The following is a 24,397-nucleotide window of genomic DNA, read 5'->3' as shown; positions in this document are numbered from 1 at the left end:
ACCCAGGCAGGTGAAAAGGACATAATGGAGGCTGCGATCCCACAGTCTTGGGCGGTGTAGCCTTCCAAAGCGATATAGATAAGGGGTGCTCTCTGGACTACCTTGAAATCAGGCTGTCTCGCAACATGTGCCACCTGAAAATATGTCCCTGAGGGTTGCATAGCCCTTGGAGATGTATTTTTGGGTGGCACAGAGGGCTTCCTGGGGAAGGGCGAGTGTCAAAAATTGCCACTTCTCTGGGTGTACCAGCGCAGTTTGGAAGTTCTGTTAGGCTGCTGTCTCACTACACCGGTGCATCCCTGCTCTGTGTGCCAGTCAGCGATGTCATATGCTTGGTGAATTATTTCCGTTTCAGTCAAACTACAGAGCAAAGTGTCTAGCAATAACTTCAAGTGGACGTTTTCACTGGCATTTAAAAAGGAGGGCATTTGAAGCTATATTTTCAAGTGGTGTTATTTGGGCAAGGCAAATGCATGCTCTGTATGCTCCTCTGTGTACAAGGGCTCTTTGTCTTCTGCCCATCCAGGACATATATAGGCTACCAACCTAAACCGGTTTCACTGTCTTGTCTTCCCCTTCAGGGAACCCTGGAAGTTGTAATCCTGTTCAGGTGCTAAAGATGTCTGAAAGAGGATTCTTGGCAGTGTTAGGGACATGCACTTACATCCTGCCCAAATAAACAAACCGTAAATAATCAGTACAGTGACATTTAAAAATTGCCTGGATCAGGCGATGTTAAAACTGGGCAGATGGCAGCTCTGTCTGGGGCCCTGAGCAGTTTTGCCGGCAAGAATGGCAGGAAGGAAGCCCAGCTGCAAGCACAACAATTAATTATTAATTGCATAGCAAAGAGTTCTTCCTCCCTGCATTTCTCGGAAGACTGGAATTCATGTGGGCAAGAAATGATTTGATTAAAGCTGGCAGCCCTATCATGTAACTTGATTGTAGGTGCTGCAATGCAAACTGTGTGCTGGGAAATAGAATCATGAATCCTAGACATTGCAAAGAGGGCAAAACTATCTATACTTCTGCTCTGCTTTGCATAAGATAACCCTTCCCCCCCCTTACCTTTTAGATCAAGGGTTAGGAACACTGGAAGCTGCCTTATACCAAGTTATTATTTATTTATTTATTTAGTCAGACAGGTGTTATTGACTGGTTTGTTTTATCCAGACATCGAGTCCTTCCCAAGGACCTGGGATGGCTGGATTTTATTATCAGTATTGTTGCTGTGATTATAGATATCGTCGCAGAATATTAGCTGTTCCCAGTAAAGTTGCTTTTTGTAATTGGCTGATGGTGATTTCTGTGGCCCCTATGGTGTTGAGGTGCTCTTCAAGGTCTTTTGGAATTGCACCTAGGGCACCAATTACCACTGGGATGATGTTGGTCTTTTTCTGCCACAACCTTTCAATTTCAATTTGTAGATCTTTGTATTTTGTGATTTTTTCTATTTCTTTTTCTTCTATTCTGCTATCCCCTGGTATTGCTATGTCGATTATTTTGACTTGTTTTTCTTTCTTCTCGACTACAGTTATATCTGGTGTATTGTGTGGCAGATGTTTGTCTGTTTGTAGTAGGAAGTCCCATAATATTTTTGCATCTTCATTTTCGACAACTTTTTCAATTTTATGATCCCACTAATTTTGGGCTACAGGTAGCTTGTATTTTTTGCAGATGTTCCAGTGTATCATCCCTGCAGTTCATCATTGCCTGCTGCAGTCCAATTTTTAATTTCCTTTGCTCTTTCACTTATTAATTCTGGTATCATTATTAGATCTTGCATTTGTTGGTTACATTTTTCGACCTCTTTCATCCAGCCTGCTTTTTTATTATAATGTATTGGATTGTCCCATAATTTCCCCCAGAATTGCACTGTTTCTTCTTTATTTGGTGTTTCTGCATTTCTTGCAGTTTTTCCTTCTATGCTTTGGTAGAAATGTCTCTGATTCGACTGGAATGGGAGATTCTGCCTGTGTGTGTAATTCTGGCTTCGTATCTGCTAATCTTCTTTGACACTGCTGTTATTTGCTGCTTCATTATTTCCAGGACTTCTCTAATTTTCCTTGAATCTAGGTGGTATTTTTGGATCAGATACTGTTTGGTGTTTTCATTCTTCAGCTTCTTGTCTTTCATATCTTTCAATTTACTAGCATCTGGTCTAAGCCTGGAGATTTTATTTTCTAATCTAATCTTCCATTTAGATGATGTACTACTTTCTTTTTTTACAGGTCCACTGATCTTATATCCGAGCTCTTGTGTTGTTATTGTTGCTGTACTGTACATTAGTTGGTTTGTTTCTTGCAAACTATTGGTTGTTATTTCTGCAAGTGCAGCATTGACATCTTTTAATGCCTGAGCAAGTTGTTTTTTGGCAACTGTTTTTAGAGCTGGAAGTCGAACCCTGGTGGTTGTTTGGTTCATGTGCTCAGTTATTTTTTGCTTTAGTTCTTGTTGCTTTTCTGTTAAACGGCATTTGGGTTTTTGAGGTGAAGGCAAAAGGGAGGTTGCCTGGTTTTGATTTTGAAACAGTTCAGTAACAGTGGCATCCTCTATTTCCAACACCTCCTCCACCTGTGCCTGAGCAACTTCTTCAGTTGGTGGCAATTCTGCTTCAATATCTTGCGCCTGTGTTGCTCTTTGCAGTTCTTCCAGCTCAACTTTTGTGAATACTTTATTTCTTATTATGAATCTTCTCTGGTCTGCTAGCCTTTGTTCTGTTATTTCTGTATCTGGATGCTTCTCTTTCCAAATTTGGTACATTCTTTTAAAATAACCTCTTCTAGTTGGACTAGACTTGTAATAGCAGATCATTATATCCTTGTAGGCATTTTTCGTATATTTTTTCTGGTTAAGCGACATTTCTTCCAGTAACCTTGCAGTTTCCAGCCCTGGTTGCTCAACTGAAGATCCTGAGTCCTGTAGCCCACTTGCCACCAGATGTCCAGGGACTCCAGCACCTGGTGCAGTCCTTGTTGACCCGGGCAACAATCGATCTGGTATAGATTTATTAAAGTTACATCTCAAACATTTATATCCCGCTTTTCCTCCAAGGAGCCCAGCGCGGTGTACTACATACTTGCGTTTTCTCCTCACAACAACCCTGTGAAGTAGGTTAGGCTGAGAGAGACATGACTGGCCCAGAGTCACCCAGCAAATCTCATGACTGAATGGGGATTTGAACTCAGGTCTCCCCGGTCCTAGTCCAGCTAGCCACTACACCACGCTGGCTCCCATTGGTCCATCTAGCTCAGTATTGCCTACACAGACTGGCAACTATTTCTTAAAAAATGCAGGCAGGAATCTCTCTCAGCCCTATCTTGGAGATGCCAGGGAGGGAAATTGGAACCTTCTGCACTTCCCAGAGCGGCCCCATCTCCTAAGGGGAATATCTTACAGTGCTCACACATGTAATCTCCCATTCAAATGCAAACAGGGTGGATAATAATAAGAGACTTTTAAATAAGTATGTAATTATTCTTGGGGATATGATTGAGTTTATCAAAAAGGAGTGTGTGGGCCTGGACTCTGGATCTTATAAGTACCTAGTAATGCCCCTGGTGGACCCTGCTTAGCAAAGGGAACAAATCATGCTTCCTACCACAAGACCAACTTTGATCCTTGGATCCTCAGACAATAAGGCTGTTCTCATGACATGAGCCACCTGGGTTACCCCAGGCTGCTCATGTCATCTGGAGCACAATGAGCAGAGGGCTCCAGGCTGTTCCAATAGAGGGTAGCCCCAGGAAGGGCACAAGGTTCATTTTACCTCGGTAGGTGATCATGTGAACAATCAATCCTGGGTAACTGGGTTTCCCCCTGTCCTGCTACCATTTCCAGCAGTGAGCTGGGAGGAGCGGAGCGGCTGCTGATGCCTAAAGCAGCTGCTCTGCTGCACACAAACTGCATTCTGGGTCCTTGGAGGACACAGAGCATGCTTCCCTCCTCCTGGCCACACACTGCCAATTGCCACTCAGGCATATGTGTGGGCACGTGATCATCAGGGGTGGATAAAGCTTTTTGCCGCCCATAGGCAAAAAGGCTTTTGCCACCCTTTTACCTTAAATAAAAAAGGTTTGTCATTTTTTGTAATAAGGTAATGGGGGGGATTCTCCTTGCCCACTCTACCCTTGCTGCAGCCGCCACTGCCCACAGATGGGGTGGCAAAATTTGAGGAGGGGCAAAATTTGCTGCTGCTCAAATTTTGCCGCCGTAGGCAAATGCCTACTCTGCCTCTCCGTTAATCTACTACTGGTGATCATCAACTTTACTTGTCTCCTTTGGTCATCTCCGAGGAGGCAGGTAGGAGTCTGCCTTCCCATCCACCCTCCCACTTGCCCAGATAAGAGGTCATGTGAACGACCTTATTGTTGGTATACAACTCCCTCTGGCCATTGGGGCTGAGGATGATGAGAGCTGTAGACGAACAACATCTGGGGTCTCAAGGCTGGGAACCCTTGTTTTAGAGACAATGACCATTGTCTGTTTGTTGATCATGCCTCATAGGCAGTGGGTTTCTAAGTGTAGCATACATGCATTGTTTTGCCAAAGGTAATTTACTAATCCGCTGTGCTGAGCTGCAACACAAGTGTCCATGCTTCCTAACTGGTGAATCTTTCATGCACATACATGGAAAGAAACATGCCTATGATTGTGCTGCATGTCTTCTCAATATCACTGCAGTTACTGCTATAATTACACAAGTATTTTGCTGATTGGTTATAACTGAACTTCCATGTGGAACTCTGTAGGTGATAGGTGGGGCCAGAACATATAGCCACGGCCCAATCCATTGCCAATTGGGTATGAACAATCATGTGTGCTGCTCTAGCAATGCCCCTAGCCCAAGGCCAGGCACAACTCTGCCCCCCACTGCACCATTCTGGCACCATGGGTAGGGAGCAGTGTTCCCTCTAACAGGATTTCCAGATGTTGTTGACTACAACTCCCAGAATCCCCAGATGCAATGGCTTTTGCTTAGGGATTATGGGAGTTGTAGTCAACAACACCTGAGAATCCCTGTTAGAGGGAATACTGGTAGGGAGCAACCATATTTAGATGGAAATAAGTCCTGCTGAAATTAATGACATTCACTTCTTGGAAAACATACTTCAGACTGGGCTGTTACCAGTGCCAGATTAAGGTTTGGGCAATGTGGCAGTCTGGGGCACTTAAGACAGGGTAATCCTTATGGTCTTCATGGTCATAACTTAGCTTCACAAGTTCTCGTTCAGGAAGCAAGCAAGCATGGCATTTTTGCACAAACCAATAATACAACTCTGAGAAGTATCAGAGTCAAGGTTGATAAAGGGTAACTGGCGAGAATCACTCATGGTCAAAACCTTGAAAAATGCAGATATCAATGTTCTTTCCACTCCCTGCATTCCTTCCTTCGGCCTTTATCTTTATTCTTGAAGCTTGGAAAAAAGGAAATGTAATCATCAGTACTCTTCCAGACTAAAATTATGGAGGGAGAGGGAGTGTCTCTCTGCATGTTTTCTGACTCTTTCATCAACTCAGAATAATGATTATAAATAGAAATTACATCAAACACTCTTGTAAGAAGCTCAGATTCTGAAGGTGTGCCAAACAGGCAAAGTAAACCAATTACGCACTACAAACACAAGTTAGCAACAACCTGAGAAAAGGGATTATTAGTTCATTGTTTGATAACATGAGCTATCCTTATATCCTTGAATGGCAAAAACTTGCTTAAGATTGCATGTAATTTTAGTTAGTCCTAATAAAGGTGTTATCAGAATTGTGGCTTTCAAATTTTCTGAATGGCGTGCAAACCTCAAAAATCCTGTGTCCCCTGCTAAAAGAGCAAAGAGGCACCTTTTAAAAGTGGTGATTCTCTTTATTTAGCAGGGGGAGAACAACTGGCTGGCTCTCTGTCCATCCTCAGTACAGCATCCCTCCAGTGGCTGTTGCTGGTGTCTATCTTATATTTCTTTTTTAGAATGTGAACTCTTTGGGAGACAGGATGCCATTTTATTTATTTATTTTTATCTATGTAAACTGCATTGGGAACTTTTGTTGAAAAGCAGGACCATATATAAATATTCATCATATTCATATACTACTTATTACTGGAATTGTAGCTTTGGGATTTTTAAATATGTGTATGTATATACGAGTGTGTGTGTATGTGTGTGTGTGTGTGTATACACACACAATTACACAAGAAGCTGTTCACATGCCCTCCTTTCTTAATGCATTAATTTTGCTCCTGTAATGAAAGTGAGATTTTATTAGTATCTGTAATTAAATCCTACAGGCTAATTGCTGAATTACTTAAGAAGCTAAATGCTTTTAATCCATGCTAAGAAGATATAGCTCTTTCCCCTCATGTGCTCTGCCATTCAAGGATATACTATAAGAAGAAAGAGGATATGAGAATGGAGGGGGGTTGCTTTTGAAGATCAAGGAAAGTAAAACAAACCTTTTTAATATTCTCTTTAAAAATTTAACTCTGTTTTATCATGTTTCAAATCTGAATTTAACGGAATGGTTATTGCATCTTATTCACCACAAGACAATTCAACCTCTGTACTTCAGTTAACTCCCATTGAGACAGTATAATCAAAATAGTAAAACATTATGTATAGTACAATTTTTATTCTAGTATTCCTCCAAATTGCTCAAGGCAGCATATATGGTTTCCCCTGTTGACCTCACAACAAGGCTATATGAGGTAGGGTAGGTTGAGAAAGAGTGATTGCCCAAGGTCATATAGTCAGCTTCATAACTAGTTGGGAATTTGATCATCAGTCTCTGCAGTTCCAATTCAGCACTCTAATTATTATACCACACTGACTCCCATCTAAGAGGCCTAGGTCCTCAGTTGATATAAATCAGCATAAACTTTACTAAGCCAGGTTTGACTCAGTATAAGGCAGCTTGCTATAGTCCAGATTTTATATATATATGGGCAGAATTCAGACTGCAACTTCAATCAGTTAATTGTGCCTTTGGGTTTATGAGACTGGACCAAGGTAGACTTATATGAAAGTGGGGCAGCATCTTCAGCAGGGGTGGGTCTGGCTTCAGGTTTTAAACAGGTAGGACAAGTTCCCATTGGTAAACTGCTTTTCACGGGCTATCTTCTACGTGGGTGAACCATAAGATTTGTTCCGCCACCACTATACGCGCAAAGTAGAGTTGCCATGCCCCCCGGAATTTCGGATTTCACCCGGATTTTAAGCATCTCAGATTGTTTAGCCCACCCAGATTCACCTGGATTTCAGCTTTCATGAACACCGCCCCCTCCCCCGCAAACAACAACTAAGCACTAGCCCTTGTGAAGCAGAGTTATGGAGCAAAACATGCAGTCACTATTTTGCTCAAAAAATATTTTCAAGCCAATTTACATAATATGCAAATTAGGCACCCAGATTTGGAAAGCCAAACTATGGCAGCCCTAGTGCAAAGATAGTCTCGGGGATCAATAATATTCTATTCTGAGGGTCCTGGGCCCTCGGTAACTGCCCAACAATGCTAAGTCACCAAATGATATTGTCCAGAAAAGTGTCCCATGTGGTGTTTTTGGTTAATCCATTCCTTGATCCAGGCCAGCTTTTGAATGGGGCTTTAGTTACTTGTATTCCAGTCCTGGAGTACGGGCAGGGCTAGCAAATAGCCAGCAGCAAGAGCACTGAAAAAGCAGTCTGCACTTGCCTCTCTGTACATAGTATCTATTTCATTAAACTTTTAATATTCCTGATTCTACTCCACTGCCTTGTCCTTTCCCCCTTGGATTCTACAGCCCAGACATGGTGGGGCTGGATGTCTGCCTACAATAACAATAGCTATCGATTGCTTAGTGAAGAATTAAAACAAGAAATCTTGCACAGGAAGCAGGATATGCATGATAGCTACACAAATGTGCTTTTAGATGATAATTGAAGTAATACAAAGGTCTATGACCTACTCTATAGCACACATAATTTACTGGTTAATCAAGTCTTGCTTCTAAACTTTACACTGGACTTGCATGGCAAATGTTATGATGAAGAGGTTAGCTTGCTTCTTCAGCACTCTTTATAGCTTCTGACAGATTCATTATATTGATATAAAGCACTATGAAACTTAGCTTGTAAAAGAGTCTGCTGAAGATGGAGAATTACTGATCAATTGCTTTCTATAAAATGGTTGCTCGAAAACTACAAAATGAGAAGACTGCTATAGCATGGATACAAATTCTATTTTATCATTGTCATCTTGGTGCCTTTAGTGAATTTACTTTTGTGTAATGTAGAAGGAGAATTCCTCCTGTGGATTCTACACACATCACTAATAAACAACAGATTGCCTGTAGGCAAAAATGCCATGTTTTGAAATGCCCATGATCTTATCTTCTAGCTATGATATACTCAGTTATCAATATGATATTGAATAAACCACATTTGAATTCTCTTTATTTCAATTACATATATTCTAATTTCAATATAAATTACAGCATCCAAAACTGCCAAATAGAATAGCTAGAAGAAGTTCAGATGATTATTTGGTAGAACCAACAATTTGAATTTGTGGTGTTTGAAGTGTGAAGTGATAGTGGTAAGAGTGCTGGACTAGGACTGGGGAAACCTGAGTTCAAATCTCTATTCAGCTATCAAACTCACTGGGTGATTCTGGGCCAGTTGCTTATCTCTCAACGTAACCTGCCTCATGGGGTTTTTGTGAGGATAAATATATCCATACATACTGCTCTGGGCTTCTCGGAGGAAGAAAGGGATATAAATGTAGAAAATAACTTAGTTATTCCATTAGCATATAAGTTGTACATTGATTTAAGTCATATGCTGGAGAACATTATTTCTAACTCTCTTTCAAAATAAAAAGTATAGGACAGTTCACATGATTGATGTTAGGGTATGAGAAGCCTCCTTCCTACCCTAAGTTGGGAGCTGGGTGCAATCCACATTTTTGAACATGTTTTAGATAAAAACAAGGTGAGGAGCTTGATCATAAATTAAGCCACAGCTCGGTAGGTTGGGTGCTCCCTACCCAGATTCTGTCCCCAGCTTTTGAAAGAGGTAAGCAGGGAAATCATTTTACTCAGCTGGGGCTTTACTGATGCTACATCTACGAATTCCCTGTCTATGAACACATGATCGAACACACGATCAAAAACTGGAAGCGCATCCAGCTCCTGAGTTAGGGTAGAAAGCAGGGGTGTAACTATAATAGGGCAAGGGGAGACAGTTGTCTGGGGGCCCACTGCCTTGGGGGGGCCCCAGAGGCAAGTCACATGACTGACTCCCCCAGCCGCGCACCTGCCCGGGCTTCCTTCAGTTATATTCATCCTCCGAAATTGATGTGAACATTAAGACCTGGAGCTACCAGAACAGCATGTCTTTCTCTAGTACCATTAAATGACTGTCATCGTCCACAATTTACAAAACCTTAAAAAAAACACAATTTAGGATGATGTTCTGTTGTGGCACATAGGTTATCTCTATCTCTATCTATCTATATAAATTTTACTATGCTTTTTGTTACTACTATTCAGCCTCATTTAAGATTTCTTTACTTCATGAACTGAGCTTCAGTGGTGGGGTGCATTTTAAAATCTTGTCTCTGGGCCCACTTCAACCTTGCTATGCCCCTGGTAGAAAGCTTCTCCTATCCTAATTTTGACTGTGTGAACTGCCCTTATACGTGGGCAAAAATTTTCTTTGGGACCTCGGAGGGGTTAAATATTCCTTGCAGTGATTAGCCAGTAGAACCTGGGCTCTGAGGCAGGGGTGGATTAGGCTTTTTGCTGCCCTTGCACCTTCTTTAAAAAATGCTGCTGTGTGTGGGATGGGGCCTGGCGGTGGCTGCCGGAAGAGGGGTGAGGGGAAAGTTCCCCATTTTGCTCTCTAAAAAATACTACCGTGCCAATGGCAGGATGGAGCACAGCAGTGGCTGCAGGGAGTGTGAGGGGGCGAAGAGTGGGGCGAACTTCCCCCCTTTACCTTTTAAAATGCCACTGCATGGTGGGATGGGGCGGCAAGCTCCTTCCAGCTCCCTTCCTCCCAAGTCACTGCCTGGGCCTCTCTACAGCCCATTTTGGGCCTTCCTCCGCATGTGCAGAGGAAGGCCCAAAATGGGTTGCATTGCAGAGAGAGGCCTGTGCAGTCACTTGGGAGGAGAGGAGCTTAAATGAGCTCACTCTCCTCATCCCGCCATGCAGCAGCATTTTACAAGTTTAAGGGGGGAACTCTCCCGTCACTGCAGCTGCCACCACGCCCCATCCCACCACTGGCAGTGGCATTTTTTAGATGGCAAAAGGGAGAACTTTCCCCTCACCCCCCTCGCCGCAGCCATTGTGGCCACCACTGCCTTGCTTCATCCTGCTGCACAGTGGTGTTTTCTTTGAGAAGGCGAAAGGCCCCCCTTGCTTCCTTCCCTTCCCCCCTTGCGGCAGCAGCCACCCAGAGAGGGATGGCAAAAATTGGGGAGTGCAAAAATCCAATGCTCTGAAGTTGGTATTCATTGTGTGCTTGTTCATTGCTGAAGGCAGGAGGCTGACACCAGAGAGGGGATAATGGGCCTTAATTCTCACCACACTTACTGAATATTCAGGTTGCCTGTTATTTGGAAAGGAAGCCTATAAGAGCTGAAGGGACAAGAGGTGTGAGACGTCATCTCCAGGGTTCCATTTGCCATTTCCTGAATGGTTAATACTTTGGCCTTCTCTCAGGGAAGTTGCAAGCCAGTTTAATAATAAAAAGATGGCTATTATATCACAATGTTTCCAATGTTGGAAGTTAAAGGACTTTGCGCTGTCTCTTTGCCTCAGACAGTGGAGGACAGATTAGTAAGTCAGAGGGCTAGAGAGTCAAGACATTGGTCATCCCTTCTCCACTGCTCTGATGCTATCCCTTTGAAATGTAGATTGCTACTCTTAGGGGATTCAAACTTCATTCTTCTCTCTCTCTTCCTACCTGGCCTCCTACCTTGCAACATGGAAGCCTCTCTCCCTACACCATATGTGCAGAGAGGATGCAGAATCCATCTGCATCCAGCTAGATAGATAGATTAGAGATCCTCACTTTCCTATCTAGAATGGAGTTCCTTAATAAATGCCTTTTATATTGATTTGAAACTATGAATTGGCTCCAAGTTACTTTACTCTCAGCACACACGCATGCTCAACTAATCCGCTGTGTTGTGCCTCTGTGCACTCTGATATAATGAGAAAGGGATTCTCTCACCACAGAGAATTTCCAACACCAAAAGGGATTTTTTCATCAGAACACTCCAAAAAGAAAGAAATATACAGGAAGGGTTTCCAGAGCAGAAAACAGAAATGAAGAAAGGAAATAATTTTGTTACCAGAGAATTTTACTTCTGTCACCTCATGGTACCCATTACTTGAATGAGTCAACTGTCATTGTCTAGCACTTAACTTTGAAAAGATGGCACTGAATAATTGTCCACCAAATACTAGCTATATGTTTCTAAAACTTTCTCCTGGCCACAACTGAAGCAAATTCCAGGGACTTCATCATTCAGGTAGGCTTTTAGTATTTATTTACACTCTTTAGAGGTGTTTGGATTTTAAAAGAGGCTGAGGGATTTGTTCCTGATTTTCCATTATGCAGGCTTTCAGAAGTGCATTTCTGCAAATTATAACTAGACATAGACTATACTTTTGAAAAGGGCTGGAAGTGACTTGAGAGAAGTTTCTTTTCCCCTGGTACCCATGTATATTTCTTTCATGCTATTCTTGCCTCAGGTCAAAGTCGTTTTGTAGGTTTTTGAAACAACACAAATCCCCGTAAAACCGGTGTCTGGATATGAAAAAGGGATGAGTCTACATACTATGAGCAGTGATTCTTCTTTCAGTCTGCCTTCAACTCTCTGAAAAAAACAGTCTCCAGCCCCAAATAAGCCAAAGGGATTGCTATTCATAGTATAGCATTCTATTTTATCTGTGATTTCTACTTTGTTTTTTAAGTCTGGATACTTAAGGCACAAATAGATGTTACATTATTTTATATTTATTTTATTTTATTTTTATATCACCTCACCCCAATGGCTCTAGTCAGTTCACAAATATAACAAGTTATTCTAGTAAGAACTAATCTGCCTACTTTCCTTTCACTTGCTCTACAACTGGACTAAATTTGGTTCAAATCGAGGTCCACAAGTTAGATCTCTTATACCTCAAATGTTCATGTATCCGCCGTCTTGGATCGGGGTGGATGACATCATTACAAACTACACCATTGAGGTGTCCCTGTGTGTTAGTCACTACAACTATACGTAATTTGGTCCAAATTGATTAGACAGTCCTCAAGTTAGTGCACTTGCACCTCAAAAGTTCACACGTCTGCCATTTTGGATCAGGGTGCATGGCATCATCATAAACTATGTAGTTGAGGTGTCCCTATGTGTCCCTACAGCTGTAACAAATTTGGTTCAAATCAGTAAAGCAGTTCACAAGTTAGCCCATTTGCACCTCAAATATTTACGTGTCTGCCATATTGAATTGGGCTGCATGACATCATCACAGACTATGCCATTGGGGTATCCCTGTGTGTCACTCACTACAACTGTAACTAATTTGGCTCAAATTGGTTAGACAGTCCACAAGTTAGCCCACTTTCACCTCAAACATTCACACATCTGCCATCTTGGATTGGGGTAGGTGACATAATCACAAACTATGGCACTGAGGTTTACCCATGTGCCCGTACAGCTGTAGCAAATTTGGTTCAAATCAGTCCGCAAGTTAGCCCACTTGTGCCTCAATGGTTTATGCATCCACCTTCTTGAATTGGAGTAGATGATATCATCGCAAACTACACCATTGAGCTGCCCCTATGTGTCCCTACAACTGTACTCGATTTGCTTCATATTGGTCCAGGCATTGCAAAGTTGATAGGGGGGGACACAGAAACAGACACACGGAATGCCAGGTGACATCATAAGCCTACTGGAAAGTAGGCTAAAAACAGATAAAAACAAAATAAATAACTCATTAAAAACAACAACAACAAAAACCCAATTTAAAATCATTTCAGTAATTACTAAAAGCTAGACTAAAAAGAAATGTTTGGGGGGCTCTCTTAAAGGATGCTAAAGCTCTTAAGCCTCTAATATCTTTATGTTTTATTTTATGCATTATAAAATATTATAAAACTAGCTTAACCCGCGCAGAGCATCTGCACACTAGTACTTGATTGCTCCCCTCACCTCAGAGATCTCTCTCTCCACCCTCACCTGAACCCCACTCCTGCTCCTCCTCCTCCATCCCATTGCTTCCATCCTCCTCACGCCTTCTGGTCACTCCTCCATCCCTTTACTCCATCTCCCTCACCCCTCTTGGTCGTGGCTGCAGCATTGTGGCACCTATTGGCCAAGCTGCAGCCCCCTATCCCCAGAGACCTCCCCACCCTCACCCAAGCCCCGCTCCTGCTCCTCCCCACAGGAACAGCAGCAGCCATGGTTGACCGGGCCCTTCCTTGCTGCTGCCACTGCCATGGCTGCTCATTCCCCTCAGGCCACTGAGCGCTGAGAGACCTGGGGCCCGTCCCTAGCCTGCCTGTCTCCCTCTGCCAATGGCCTCAGTAGCCCCAAACAGCAGCAGTGGTTGACTGGCCCTTCCTTGCGGCCGCCGCTGCCATAACCACTCATTCCACTCAGGCCACTGATAGGCTCAGGCCTGTCCCTCACCCTTCCTTCTTTCTCTCTTCCACTCTCTCTCTCTCTCTCTCTCTCTCTCTCCCTTCCTGACTTAACAGATCTTGTTTCCTCATCTAATTCATACAACAGCAGCCTCCTTCTCCTGAAGGGGCTCTTTTCTCCTTCACGACCCCTTTCTTCGCAGACCCCTGTCCACAATCTTTTTATATAGAGAGATTCCTCTCCTCTACAATCAAGAACATCTTCCGACCAGTAACAGTTGCATTCCAACCGACCTTAACCTTCACAGGCTCCTTCTCCCTATCTGCATATGGAATCCCCATTGCCCAGTCACCATGGTGCTTCTGCTCACGAACTCTCACGAGAGTTGCCATACACGGGATTAGCCACTGGTATGCCTTAGAGAAATATATAATGTTATGTATTATAAAAATAATGCTTAGCATTTGTATAGTGCTTTAGTGCTTCATATGTATTATCATGATGTCATCTTTGCAACAATCCAATAAAGTACATATATTATTTATTATACCCATATTGCTGCTGAGGGGCTGCCTCAGCAGCTGCATTATGAATTGATGGCAGTGGGAAGGTCCAAGCTGGCAAAGTCCTAATTCACAGCCTGATTCACAATATCTTGCCAGGCAGCCCTAATGTAGTATGGTTCCTAGAACAGTCCAGCACAAAACAGCAGAGAGCTGGTCATGTGGTAGTGAGCATCAATTGTCCCTTTTGCTAAGCGGGGTCCACCTTGGTTTGCATTTGGATGGGTGCCTACATGTGAGCGCTGTAAAATATTCCCCTTAGAGGAGGGGGCCGTAGCTCAGTGGAAGAGCATCTAGGACCCGGGTTCATTCTCTGGCATCTGCAGGTAGGGCTGGGAAAGACTCCAGCCTGAAACTTTGGAGAGTCACTCCCAGTCAGTGTAGACAATATTGTGCTAGATGGACTAATAGTCCATCTAGCCCTTAAAAGACAGAAATTAAATATAGGTTATTCGGGTTATTTACCTGAAAGGAAGAGGATTCTGAACATAGCCCTTGCTATGCATAGCGCTTGATCCCTTAACCTTGGCTAACAGCCGGGGTAAACAGCGGAGCTAGGCAGCACTGCCCCACTGGGATCGGGCCTGATCCCAGCAGTTCTCACATGCAGCCTAACCCCGGCTGAACAGCCTCATCGTAAATTATTGGATATACAGTATTATTGATAATAAAGAAATGGCAGGGAATATGGACTCACATATGACCTCATAACTGTTTTGTTTGGATATATAAGAGAAGAAGTGTTGAAAGACAATCTTGAATTACTTACATATCTTTTGACTGTGGCCACAATACAGATAGCTAATCCACAGAAAAAGTCAACCTTGCCAAACAGATTAGCTAAATATGGAAGATGAAACAACAAAGTTTAGAGATTAATTTTATTTATTCCATTTTGAAACAGTAATAAGCAGGATAATATTCATTTGTATCCATGTTTCCCGTGATTTGGGGTACATGTTTTATTTTTATAGTATCACTGTAATATGGTGAAAAAGGGAATTGGATATGATTTTGATGATGATGTCTATCGGAATATTTTACAAACTGCTTTTCAACAAAAGTTCCAAAGCGGTTTACATAGGTGAATAAATAAGTTGTTTCCCTGTTCCAAAAGTCCTCACAATAAAAAAAGAAATGCAAGGCAGAAAACAGCCACATCCACTGAAAAGGTGCTGTGCTGGGGTTGGACAGGGACATTTTCCCTGCCAAGTATAAGAGAATCACCACTTTAGAAGTCACCTTAAGTGGCGCAGCGGGGAAATGCTTGACTAACAAGCAGAAGGTTGCCGGTTTGAATCACTGCTGGTACTATATCAGGCAGCAGTGATATAGGAAGATGCTGAAAGGCATCATCTAATACTGCGCGGGGGATGGCAGTGGTAAATCCCTTCTGTATTCTACCAAGGAAAACCACAAGGATCTGTGGGCACCAGGAGTCAAAATCGACTTGACAGCACACTTTAAGGTGAGGAGAGCTGGTCTTGTTGCAGCAAGCATGACTTGTCCCCTTAGCTAAGCAGGGTCCACCCTGTTTGCATATGAAAGGGAGACTAGAAGTGTGAGCACTGGAAGATATTCCCCTCAGGGGATGGAGCCGCTCTGGGAAGAGCAGAAGGTTTCAAGTTCCCTCCCTGGCATCTCCAAGATAGGGCTGAGAGAGATTCCTGCCTGCAACCTTGGAGAAGCCACTGCCAGTCTGTGCAGACAATACTGAGCGAGATGGACCTATGGTCTGACTCAGTATATGGCAGCTTCCTATGTCCCTATGAAGTTGCCTCTTTGCTCAGCAGGGGCATGGGCTTCGGGGGTGGGGGTACTTCCCCCTCCCTGGATTGAGCCAGTTCACTGAATTCAAAGGGGCATACTCAGAGGGAGGGCGGGATAGGATTGCTGGCTTTGCACCCCCTTCCAAAAAAGTCCTGCAGATGCCCATGAGAAGGGGACTGATTTTTGGATTAGAGATGGTGCCCGAAGTGTGGTTTAAAGCACAATACGAGCACTTTTAGGAGAATTAAAAAGGGGACTTTAAGGAGAGCAGATGCTTACCTGCTCTCTGCCGCCCCTTCCAGCTTCCTGCTGGGGCTGCGCTGGTCCCCCAAAGCCCCACACTTTCTTTAACTCTGAAAATAAACACTTCTTTAACTCTGAAAATAGACTCCTGTCCCACCTCACAATTTTGAAGAGTGGTGGATGTGGGTCCATTTGCTGAATATGTTTCTCTCCTTGGCCAAGGATAAGCTTTGCAGTTCTGCAACCTGAGAAATGTTTATACATTCCAACTTCCTTTGTGATTCCGCTGCACGGTGTATCCCTGATGTGCCTTGCGGTTAATATCTACTGCTGGAAGCTTGAAAGCATCAATTTAAAAAAGAAAGTCCTGCCCTACTTTGTTTCTTCAGTCTTTTGAAGTGCAATACTGTTCCACACAAATCAATATGTGACTCATTGGTTAAGGCCTACATAGCAGAAATAACTACATTTGAAAAGGGAATGACATATCTTATTTTAGATGAAATTAATAGTAAAAATGATGCAATATCAGTGTCAGTACTCTGTGTCCATAAACTGTAATGAAGGATACTCAAGTCCACAATCTTTGTTTAATGACAAACAATTGATCAAAGAATTAAGACTGGAATTCTAAGCTTGGGGCCCCAGATGCTGTTTGACTACAACTCCTATCAGCCCCAGGCACAAAGCTTTTGGACATTGTGGCTGACGGGTATTGGGAGTTGTAGTCTAATAACATCTGAGGACCCAAGTTTGAGAACCCCTGAGTTAAGACATTAATAGTTATCTGGTTAATAGCTCACTGTTTTAGGAATCTACATGAACAGAGGACATCTCTGAAATCATTGTGTAGTCATGTTTAAATCCATAATTATTGTTGGACTACATTTATATAGCTGGCCTGTCAAAGGCTGGCAATTAAAGAGTAATTTTTGTGTTCCTTATAGTTCAGCTTCAGCATAACAGAAATTGTACTCATAGCGCCTTGCTCTGAGGGTGGAAGCTAAATGTAGGAGATAAATAATAAATAAAGGTGGAGAATGATGGTCTTTTCCCTAGACTGGTGTCTGTAATTAGTCATTTCTTCAGATCAAGGAGGTTACCCGTACAGTTCTGATTTGGAACAGGAGTTTCAGGTTTCAAATGGTTGCTCCAATTAGCTCCCTGCTTGCAACCTGTACTCACAAATTTAATTCTTTCAAAGGGTGGTGCAAGAAAAATTATTCACATGGATGATGTTCATTCCCAAGTATGCCTAATCTGACAGGATGTTTATGACGTTCAGGCAGTTGCCATAGCTACTGCCACATCGCACAGCAATTGCTCTGTTAAAGGACACCTTTGAAAGGAACCCGTCTGAAGATTTCACTCTTCACTTACTCTAGACCTAGGCCTGAAGTGGTCCAGCGGGCTGATATCCTGGCTAAATTCACTAGAGGAAATCCTACTGAAAAGTAGTAGTGCTTTAGAATAACTTCTAAGTAGTGCTATTGAGTAATTTAGTCTGGATGTCCACCACTGACTTTAATGCCCGTATGTGGTACAAGTAGGGGGATCCTTACTCTTGTGGCTATGAGGCAGAATATGGCATAAAATTACTAAGGAAAACCTCAAGGAACATCCATACTGCCTCTAGAAGTAAGGGTCCCCCACCTTTTTAGAACCTCTTATGTTGAAAACCTTCAGCTCAGGTACCCCATTGCTTAGGAGTTAATTTGGATGTAAGCCAGTGACTGGAGTAGTCCATCTCATAACTAACATTTAAGTGTGTGTGTGTGTGTGTGTGTGTGTGTGTGTGTGTGTGTACACATACACATACAAACACAAATTTGAGTGTTACAATTAGGGAGACAAGCTACTCCAGTCACTGGCTCACATCCACACTAAGTTACTCCTCCTAAGCAGTCTTATTAAAATTAATTAATGGAAATTAATATTCCCTCTTAAATTCGATGGGAGTATTAAGAACTCTTTTTTTTTTTTTTGCAGCCTGTCAGTCTGGCTGAGGGAAGGGTTGCACTGAGTTGCAGCTCGTAGCCAGCCAATCAGGAACAGAGAGGAGGAGGGTCTTCACCTCCCTGCCTCCCCTTCGGCAGCAGACGCATCGCTGAGGATGTGTCAGCTTTAAACTGGTGACCCCTCAGATGGGGAACAAATAGCACAGCTGCAACATGGAGAGGCAAGAAAATGCGCAGTACCCCCTGGAAGTCTCTCTAGGGGTAATAATATCCCCTGTTGGGTACCACTGCTCTAGAACAGTGTTTCTCAATGTTTTTGGAGTCACGGACTGGTACATTTTTTGTGTGGAGTTTCCTGGACCAGCAGTTAGTAAAGGGGTGGGCCGCCCTCAACCCCAGCCCCAGGTACCCCCCCCCCCAATTTTGAGCCGGGGGGAGGTGCTGCCACTGGGAGCTCTCCAGGGCTAATTTCTAGGCAGGCAGCCCTCGCTGCTGGGATAACACTCATTTAGCTTCCTTGGAATGAACGTTATCCCAACAGCGAGGACTGCCTGCCTAGAAAGGAGCTCCGGAGAGCTCCCAGCAGCGGTGGCTCCCACTTGCTCAAAATTGTTTTTTGGTGGGATTAATTCCTCATGGACCAGCACAGACCGGCACTCAACTCCTCATGGTCTGGCACCGGTCCACAGACCAGTGGTTGAGAAACACTGCTCTAGACCAATGAAACTATAATTATTTCCCTAATGGCACTGCCAGCTATTCCTGCATGGGGGTTGGTGTAGTATAGTGGCTAAGGATGCAGTCCCATCCTTACACCAAACTGCTCAAGCAGATCTGGCAGAAGCCCCTTATCGCTGGTGGAACTCAAAATATGCCTCTATTATGTTGGTGCAACTGTGGCACTAAACTGGCAAAACACTTCACCAGGCTTGCTCTCATAACACTAGAACCAGGGGTCATCCCATGAAACTGACTGCCAAGAAATTTCGGACTGACAAAAGGATGTACTTTATCACACAATGCATAATTAACCTATGGAATCCTCTGCCTCAGGATGTGGTGACAGCCACCAGCCTGGATGGCTTTAAGAAGGGTTTAGATGAATGAATAGAGGACAGTCTATCAATGGCTACTAGTCTGAGGGCTATAGGCCACCTCCAGCCTAAGAAGCAAGATGCCTCTTGATACTAGTTGCAGGTCCGTAACAGCAGGAGAGAGGGCATGCCTTCAGCTCTTTCCATGTGTGCTTCCCAGAGGCATCTGCCTAGAGGTGTTTATATCAGGCGGTATAGAAATATGATAAATATATAAATCAATCAATCGGGGGGGACTGTGTGAAGCAGGATGCTGGACTAGACAATCCTTGGGCCTGATCCAGCAGGGCTGTTCTTATGCTCTTCCAAGGGGGCTATTTTCCTTCCTTTTATGTAGCGTGCTCAAAAACGTAGACATCAGCTGTGTGTGTTTGTGTGAAGGGGAAAAGAGATTTACTATGAAGGCTTCGCTGGCTGTTTCCATCCTCTTGCTGCCTCACCACAACAGCTCAGGCAAGAGGCATATCGTCAATAAGACAAAGGGAGACAAATGTCTCCTGGCCCACAGCCTCTGACCCCTCTCCAGTCCTGTAGCCAAGAGTGTGGGCAATAGTGGGCCTTGCCACCTCAAAAGTTTCTCTTCCCCCCCAGCTGAGCTGCAGTCCCCCCAAGCAGGTTCTCTGTGACTCCCGATTTCTCTTTTGTCAGTTGGGAGGAGAGTGGCTGCAGCAGCAGAGAAAGGAGAGGCTTAAAGCAGCCCTATCTTTCCCCAGCAGCAGCTGTCTCTGATTGGTCCTTCTTGTCTTGAGCTCCTCCCCCGCTCGGCAACTGATTGCAGTTGCTGAACTAAGGATGGAGATCAGCTGGGAGCTAGCTGTTCAAGTAGAAAGGAAAGTCAAACAAACAACTCTTATCTGTGTTTTTGTGTGTTATTTGTCATCCCCCCCACGCTCCCCATGTTTATGGAGTGTGTGTGGGAGGGGGAGAGAAAAAGAAAGAGAGAGAGATTGTATCCCTAATTGAAAGCTTTCCTTTATGTGTCTGTATTCCGCCCCCACCCACCCAGCCCTTGTTTGTGCCTGAGCTATTTTTAACTTTTAAAAAATGATTTTAAATGATTGGGCTCGACCCTCTTAGTACTGACACATGTGATCTTCCCTTCAGAACTTGCAATGAGTCATTTTCCTCTCTGTGGAAAAGAAAGAGGGGGTGGTGGCAGGGGGTTCATTCCTTGGTTCTTTGGTGGTAGTAGTTGAAAATATATTCAATTGTTTTTCAACCAAACAAATTCTCAAAAAAATGTTCCTTGCTCCCAGAATGGCTCACAATACTTGAGGCTAAGGGAAGAGAGGAGCTAGCTTAGTATCCTGCATTGTTTGCTGATTTTAAACTAGTTTGCCTGGATATCCCTTCACCTGCCTTTTTGAAATGAAAAATGTTTTTTAAAAAATAAAATCCCGCCATGCGACAGCACTGACAAAAATTGTTAAGCTTGGAACAGAAGCTTCCTTTGGAACCCACAGAAGTGGAGGAGAGCTGGTCTTGTGGTAGCAAGCATGAATTGCTCTCTTGTATTTCAAAAAGCTGATACTGTTGTATTATTCAGTTCTGCTGTTGTTTACACCTTGTAACTGTAGTCTCCTGTAGGGATGTGCACAGAACCAGGTGGAGGTGGCTCAATGGCGGGGGAGGGATCTCACTTTAAGGGCGGGGAGGGTGCACTTACCCCTCCCTCTACTTCCCCCCTGCTAGCACACAGTACTTTTAACGTCCTTTGGGGCAGCAGCATACTTCCCTGCCACCCTGTTTGCTCCTTGGACGGAAGTAGCTGGTGTGCGTGAGCACACTGCGCTAATGCATGTTGGGTGACCATGCACAAGCATGATGTGCGTGCATATGTGCCCAATGGGTGCACACGTGCCAGTTATTTCTGGTCACTTCCAGCCGAGGAGCAAATGGGGCGGCAGGGAAGTACGCCGCTGCCCCGTAGGACATTAAAAATACCGAATGCCAGCGGGAGGGAAGCGGAGGGAGGGGTAAGTGCACCGTCCCCCGCCCTTAAAGTCAGAACCTGTTCAGAGGTCTATAAAAGGGCCTCCAAACAGGTTCGTGCACATCCCTAGTCTCCTGTTAATCTGCTACACTATATGACACGTTTCCTTAATGTTCTTCTGCAGCAGAGATAAGGGGCCAGGAGAAGGAGAGGAAGGCAGCGAGGGGCCTGTTGTAAAATCTCATCTCTGGGCCCACTCCAACTTTGGTACACATGCCCCTGCAATAGGACAGGGGTACCCAACCTTGTTTCTCAAATGCTGGACTACAACTCCTATCATCCTCATAATGGGAGTTGTATTCCGACAACAGCTGGGGACCCAAGGTTGGGAACCCTGCGTGAGAAGGCACTGTGGCAACCTTGTATACCGTGGTTTGAGTGGCTTGGGGTTGTTGGTGTCTCAGGGGCATGTCCTCAATGCCATGCATAGATTGGCTTTTTCCATATCTGGCTCATACAGGGACGTCATCAGCATGCTGTTTTGTGATTGGTGCATACTTACTGGTGGCAGCAGTGCTGTCTTTAGAGAGCCCTGGTGGGGTGTGAGGCCTGGGACAAATCAGCCTGTGCGGGGCCCCCTTCAAATTAATTTTGATGGGGGGTTAAAACAGTGGGACTGGGGCAGTCACCCTGCTTGCCCCACCCTAAGGACAGCTCTGACTGGTGGTGTGGCCAGTGATTGGTGCACATTGGGCAACTGGCTGATGGGGCTATGTATCTTTGGGGTTCTTTCTTGCTTTCAGCTCTTTTTTCCTCTTCATATCTTGTGTTGGACTGCTATAGTATCCCAAATACATTGACATTATCAAGATGCTGCCCCCTCCCCCAAGCGTTAAATTGTTCATTCTCGAAGGAGATGGTGGATGCAATCCTATCTAGCAATTCTAATTCATTTATGGGAGAAGATGACGATTCTGGATATTACTCATGGTGATGATGATGAAATGTGTCAGCCGCCTTGTGGCTGTTGGGAAAGCCAGGAAATAAATCCCTCAAACCTTTGCACATGTTCAGGAGAACCCTTGCCAGAATTATTAAGTCACATTATTAAGTACTGAGTCCTATCGCTGTAAAGTGCCAGGGACTTGCCTAAACTCACGACAAAACTGGCATCTTTTCATTCTGAGCACCTGCTGTGCATTTCGCAGCGGATTGCCTCTTCCGTCAGCGAGGAATGCCTAAAACTTGCACAGCCTCCTCCTCCTCCTCCATCCTTTGCACCTCACACCTGCAGCACACTTTCCTGCTGCCGGCTCGGGCAGGGCTGGCTGGTGGTCAGGTGGCCCCGCAGCCTCGCTTGGCTGACGTGGAAGCTAACGGGAACCCGCCCTATATCAAGCGCGGGCGGGCGGGCCGAGTGCGGCTGAGCGAAGCGCCAGGCGCCTGAAAGGGTGGGAAAGGAGATAGGACGCGGCGGACGCTGAGCTGAGCGCTCCCTCCGGGATTTCCTTCTTTTCGCCTTCCCTTGGCCCGACTCGAAAGGAAAAAGCGGCCGCGAGACAGTCCCGAGGGAGATGGCTGCAGAGATGGAGCCTAGCAGCCAGCAAGGTATTTTTTGTTGGCGTTTTGTGTGTGTTGAGCCGCGCTTCTGCTCTAGCGTAGCGACGGGCTTTGTGATTTGCGCCCCCCCGCCCCTTTCTCGGGCCTCGCCCTGGCTTGCTTTGCCTTCAGCCGGTGACGCCCCCCTCCCCCGTTTGCACGGCCGCAGCAGTTGAGATTTGCGTTTGTACTCGGCTGCTCCCCTTCCGTATTTATTCGTCCAGGAAAGCGCTTTGCAACCATGTGGGGGGCGGGGGAGGGACGAGGGAGGCGGCGGCGTGTTGGCTCCGATATGTCTGAACTAGAGTTTGGGGGCGGGAGTGGGGCCCCTGCTCTTCACCGTCTTGGCCGCGTTATTGACCGCGGGGGCTCTAAAAAGTGTAATATTGGGAGGCGGAGGGGTGGGGGGCTTGGAGCCTCTCCAAGTCGCCCTCGGAGAAGTCCGCGGCGGCCCCGCCCTTTGCGCTCCTGCCTCGCCACAGCCGACGGGAGAGTCCCTTGTAGTTGTGAGTGACAAGAGAGGGAGAGAAGCGGCAGCAATGCGCTTCAGCTCTGAGCCTCGGGCTGTTCGAGAGGGTCCCGAGCACTGTGGCGTGTGACGGGGTCTTCTCAGGAATTGCACGCTAAGCCGAGGCGTTGCTCTTCCTTTCCCTCCCACTGGGCGCCGTCGTGTTTTGGCTCCGGCCCTTCGGCGGCTTTCTCCCTCCCTCCCTCCTTCCTCGGCCTCTTCGCACTGCATGTTGCATCCGGGAGGCGCGTGTTAGTGGGAGAACTCAGCCGTCGGGGAGCTTTTTTGTGGAAGCCCCTTCTCTGCGAACCAGCGCACTGACCTCTGGGGAAACCCGGTAGTTTGTGGTGCCTGTCGCTCAGAACGCGTCTGGTGCGCAGGAAGGTCGAGGCGTGGCTATGTGTGCCTTCTTGCAAAAGGGTGCCTCGATGTCCCGAGAAGAAGAGTTCTGCCTCCCGGGTTCGGAGTGTCTCCGCGCCTTGCTGGATTCTGGAAGGGGGAAGCAATGGGTTGTTCTCCTGCCTCCAAAGGAAGAGGGAACGGAGAGCCCAGCTTCCTTCTCCTTTCCCATTTGTCATCTCCAGCATATGTTTTCCACAACTACCTTTCTGGTATTGTGTGTGGCACATGGCACTAAAACACCGTTGAGCTTGAGCGTTCGAAGTTGCAAGCGTTCACACGTTTGGTTGTCTTTGCTCAGTATTGTCTGCACTGACTGGCAGCAGCTTTCCTGAGTTGCAGGCAAGAGGTCTTTTCCAGCCCTGCCTCAAGATCCAGGGATTGAATCTTGTATGCAGGCTTTATTCTGCACATTACCTTGTTGTGGTTTGTGCTTATTGGATTGTAGAAAATATATTTAAATGTCATATACCATTGTTTGGGGTATGTTTTGAGTTGTTTGGAAATACGAAGCAATACAATGGGGCTTTTTTGAGACTGAGAGGACTGGGGGCAGAAAGCTAATTTGAGCCCCCCCCCCAACAAAAACTTCTCCCAGGCTGACATACTGTGTAGTGCAGTGGAACATAACAGTTGTGCTGTTGTACGCATGCAAAAATGGTACAAAAGGAATTGCATAGCACTGTAGCTGTTGTGCATGATGT

At 45.1% G+C, this 24,397-nt stretch overlaps 1 protein-coding gene across 1 annotated transcript in view; it reads left to right on the top strand.

Annotated features, from left to right (window-relative positions):
* Window positions 1-22,441: 22,441 nt before the first annotated feature.
* The window catches only part of TPD52 (tumor protein D52), a 148,359-nt gene continuing 146,403 nt past the window's right edge, over window positions 22,442-24,397 (top strand). Inside the window, exon 1 of the mRNA XM_053246575.1 lies at window positions 22,442-22,795. Coding sequence (XP_053102550.1) covers window positions 22,762-22,795 — 34 coding nt within the window. The 5' untranslated portion in view covers window positions 22,442-22,761. The remainder of the gene's footprint in view (window positions 22,796-24,397) is intronic.

Source organism: Hemicordylus capensis, chromosome 4 (genome assembly GCF_027244095.1).
Source record: "Hemicordylus capensis ecotype Gifberg chromosome 4, rHemCap1.1.pri, whole genome shotgun sequence".
NCBI classification, from domain to species: Eukaryota; Metazoa; Chordata; class Lepidosauria; order Squamata; family Cordylidae; genus Hemicordylus; species Hemicordylus capensis.
The sequence above is the reverse complement of the archived record's forward strand: the minus strand, read 5'-3'. Positions and strand labels throughout refer to the sequence as shown.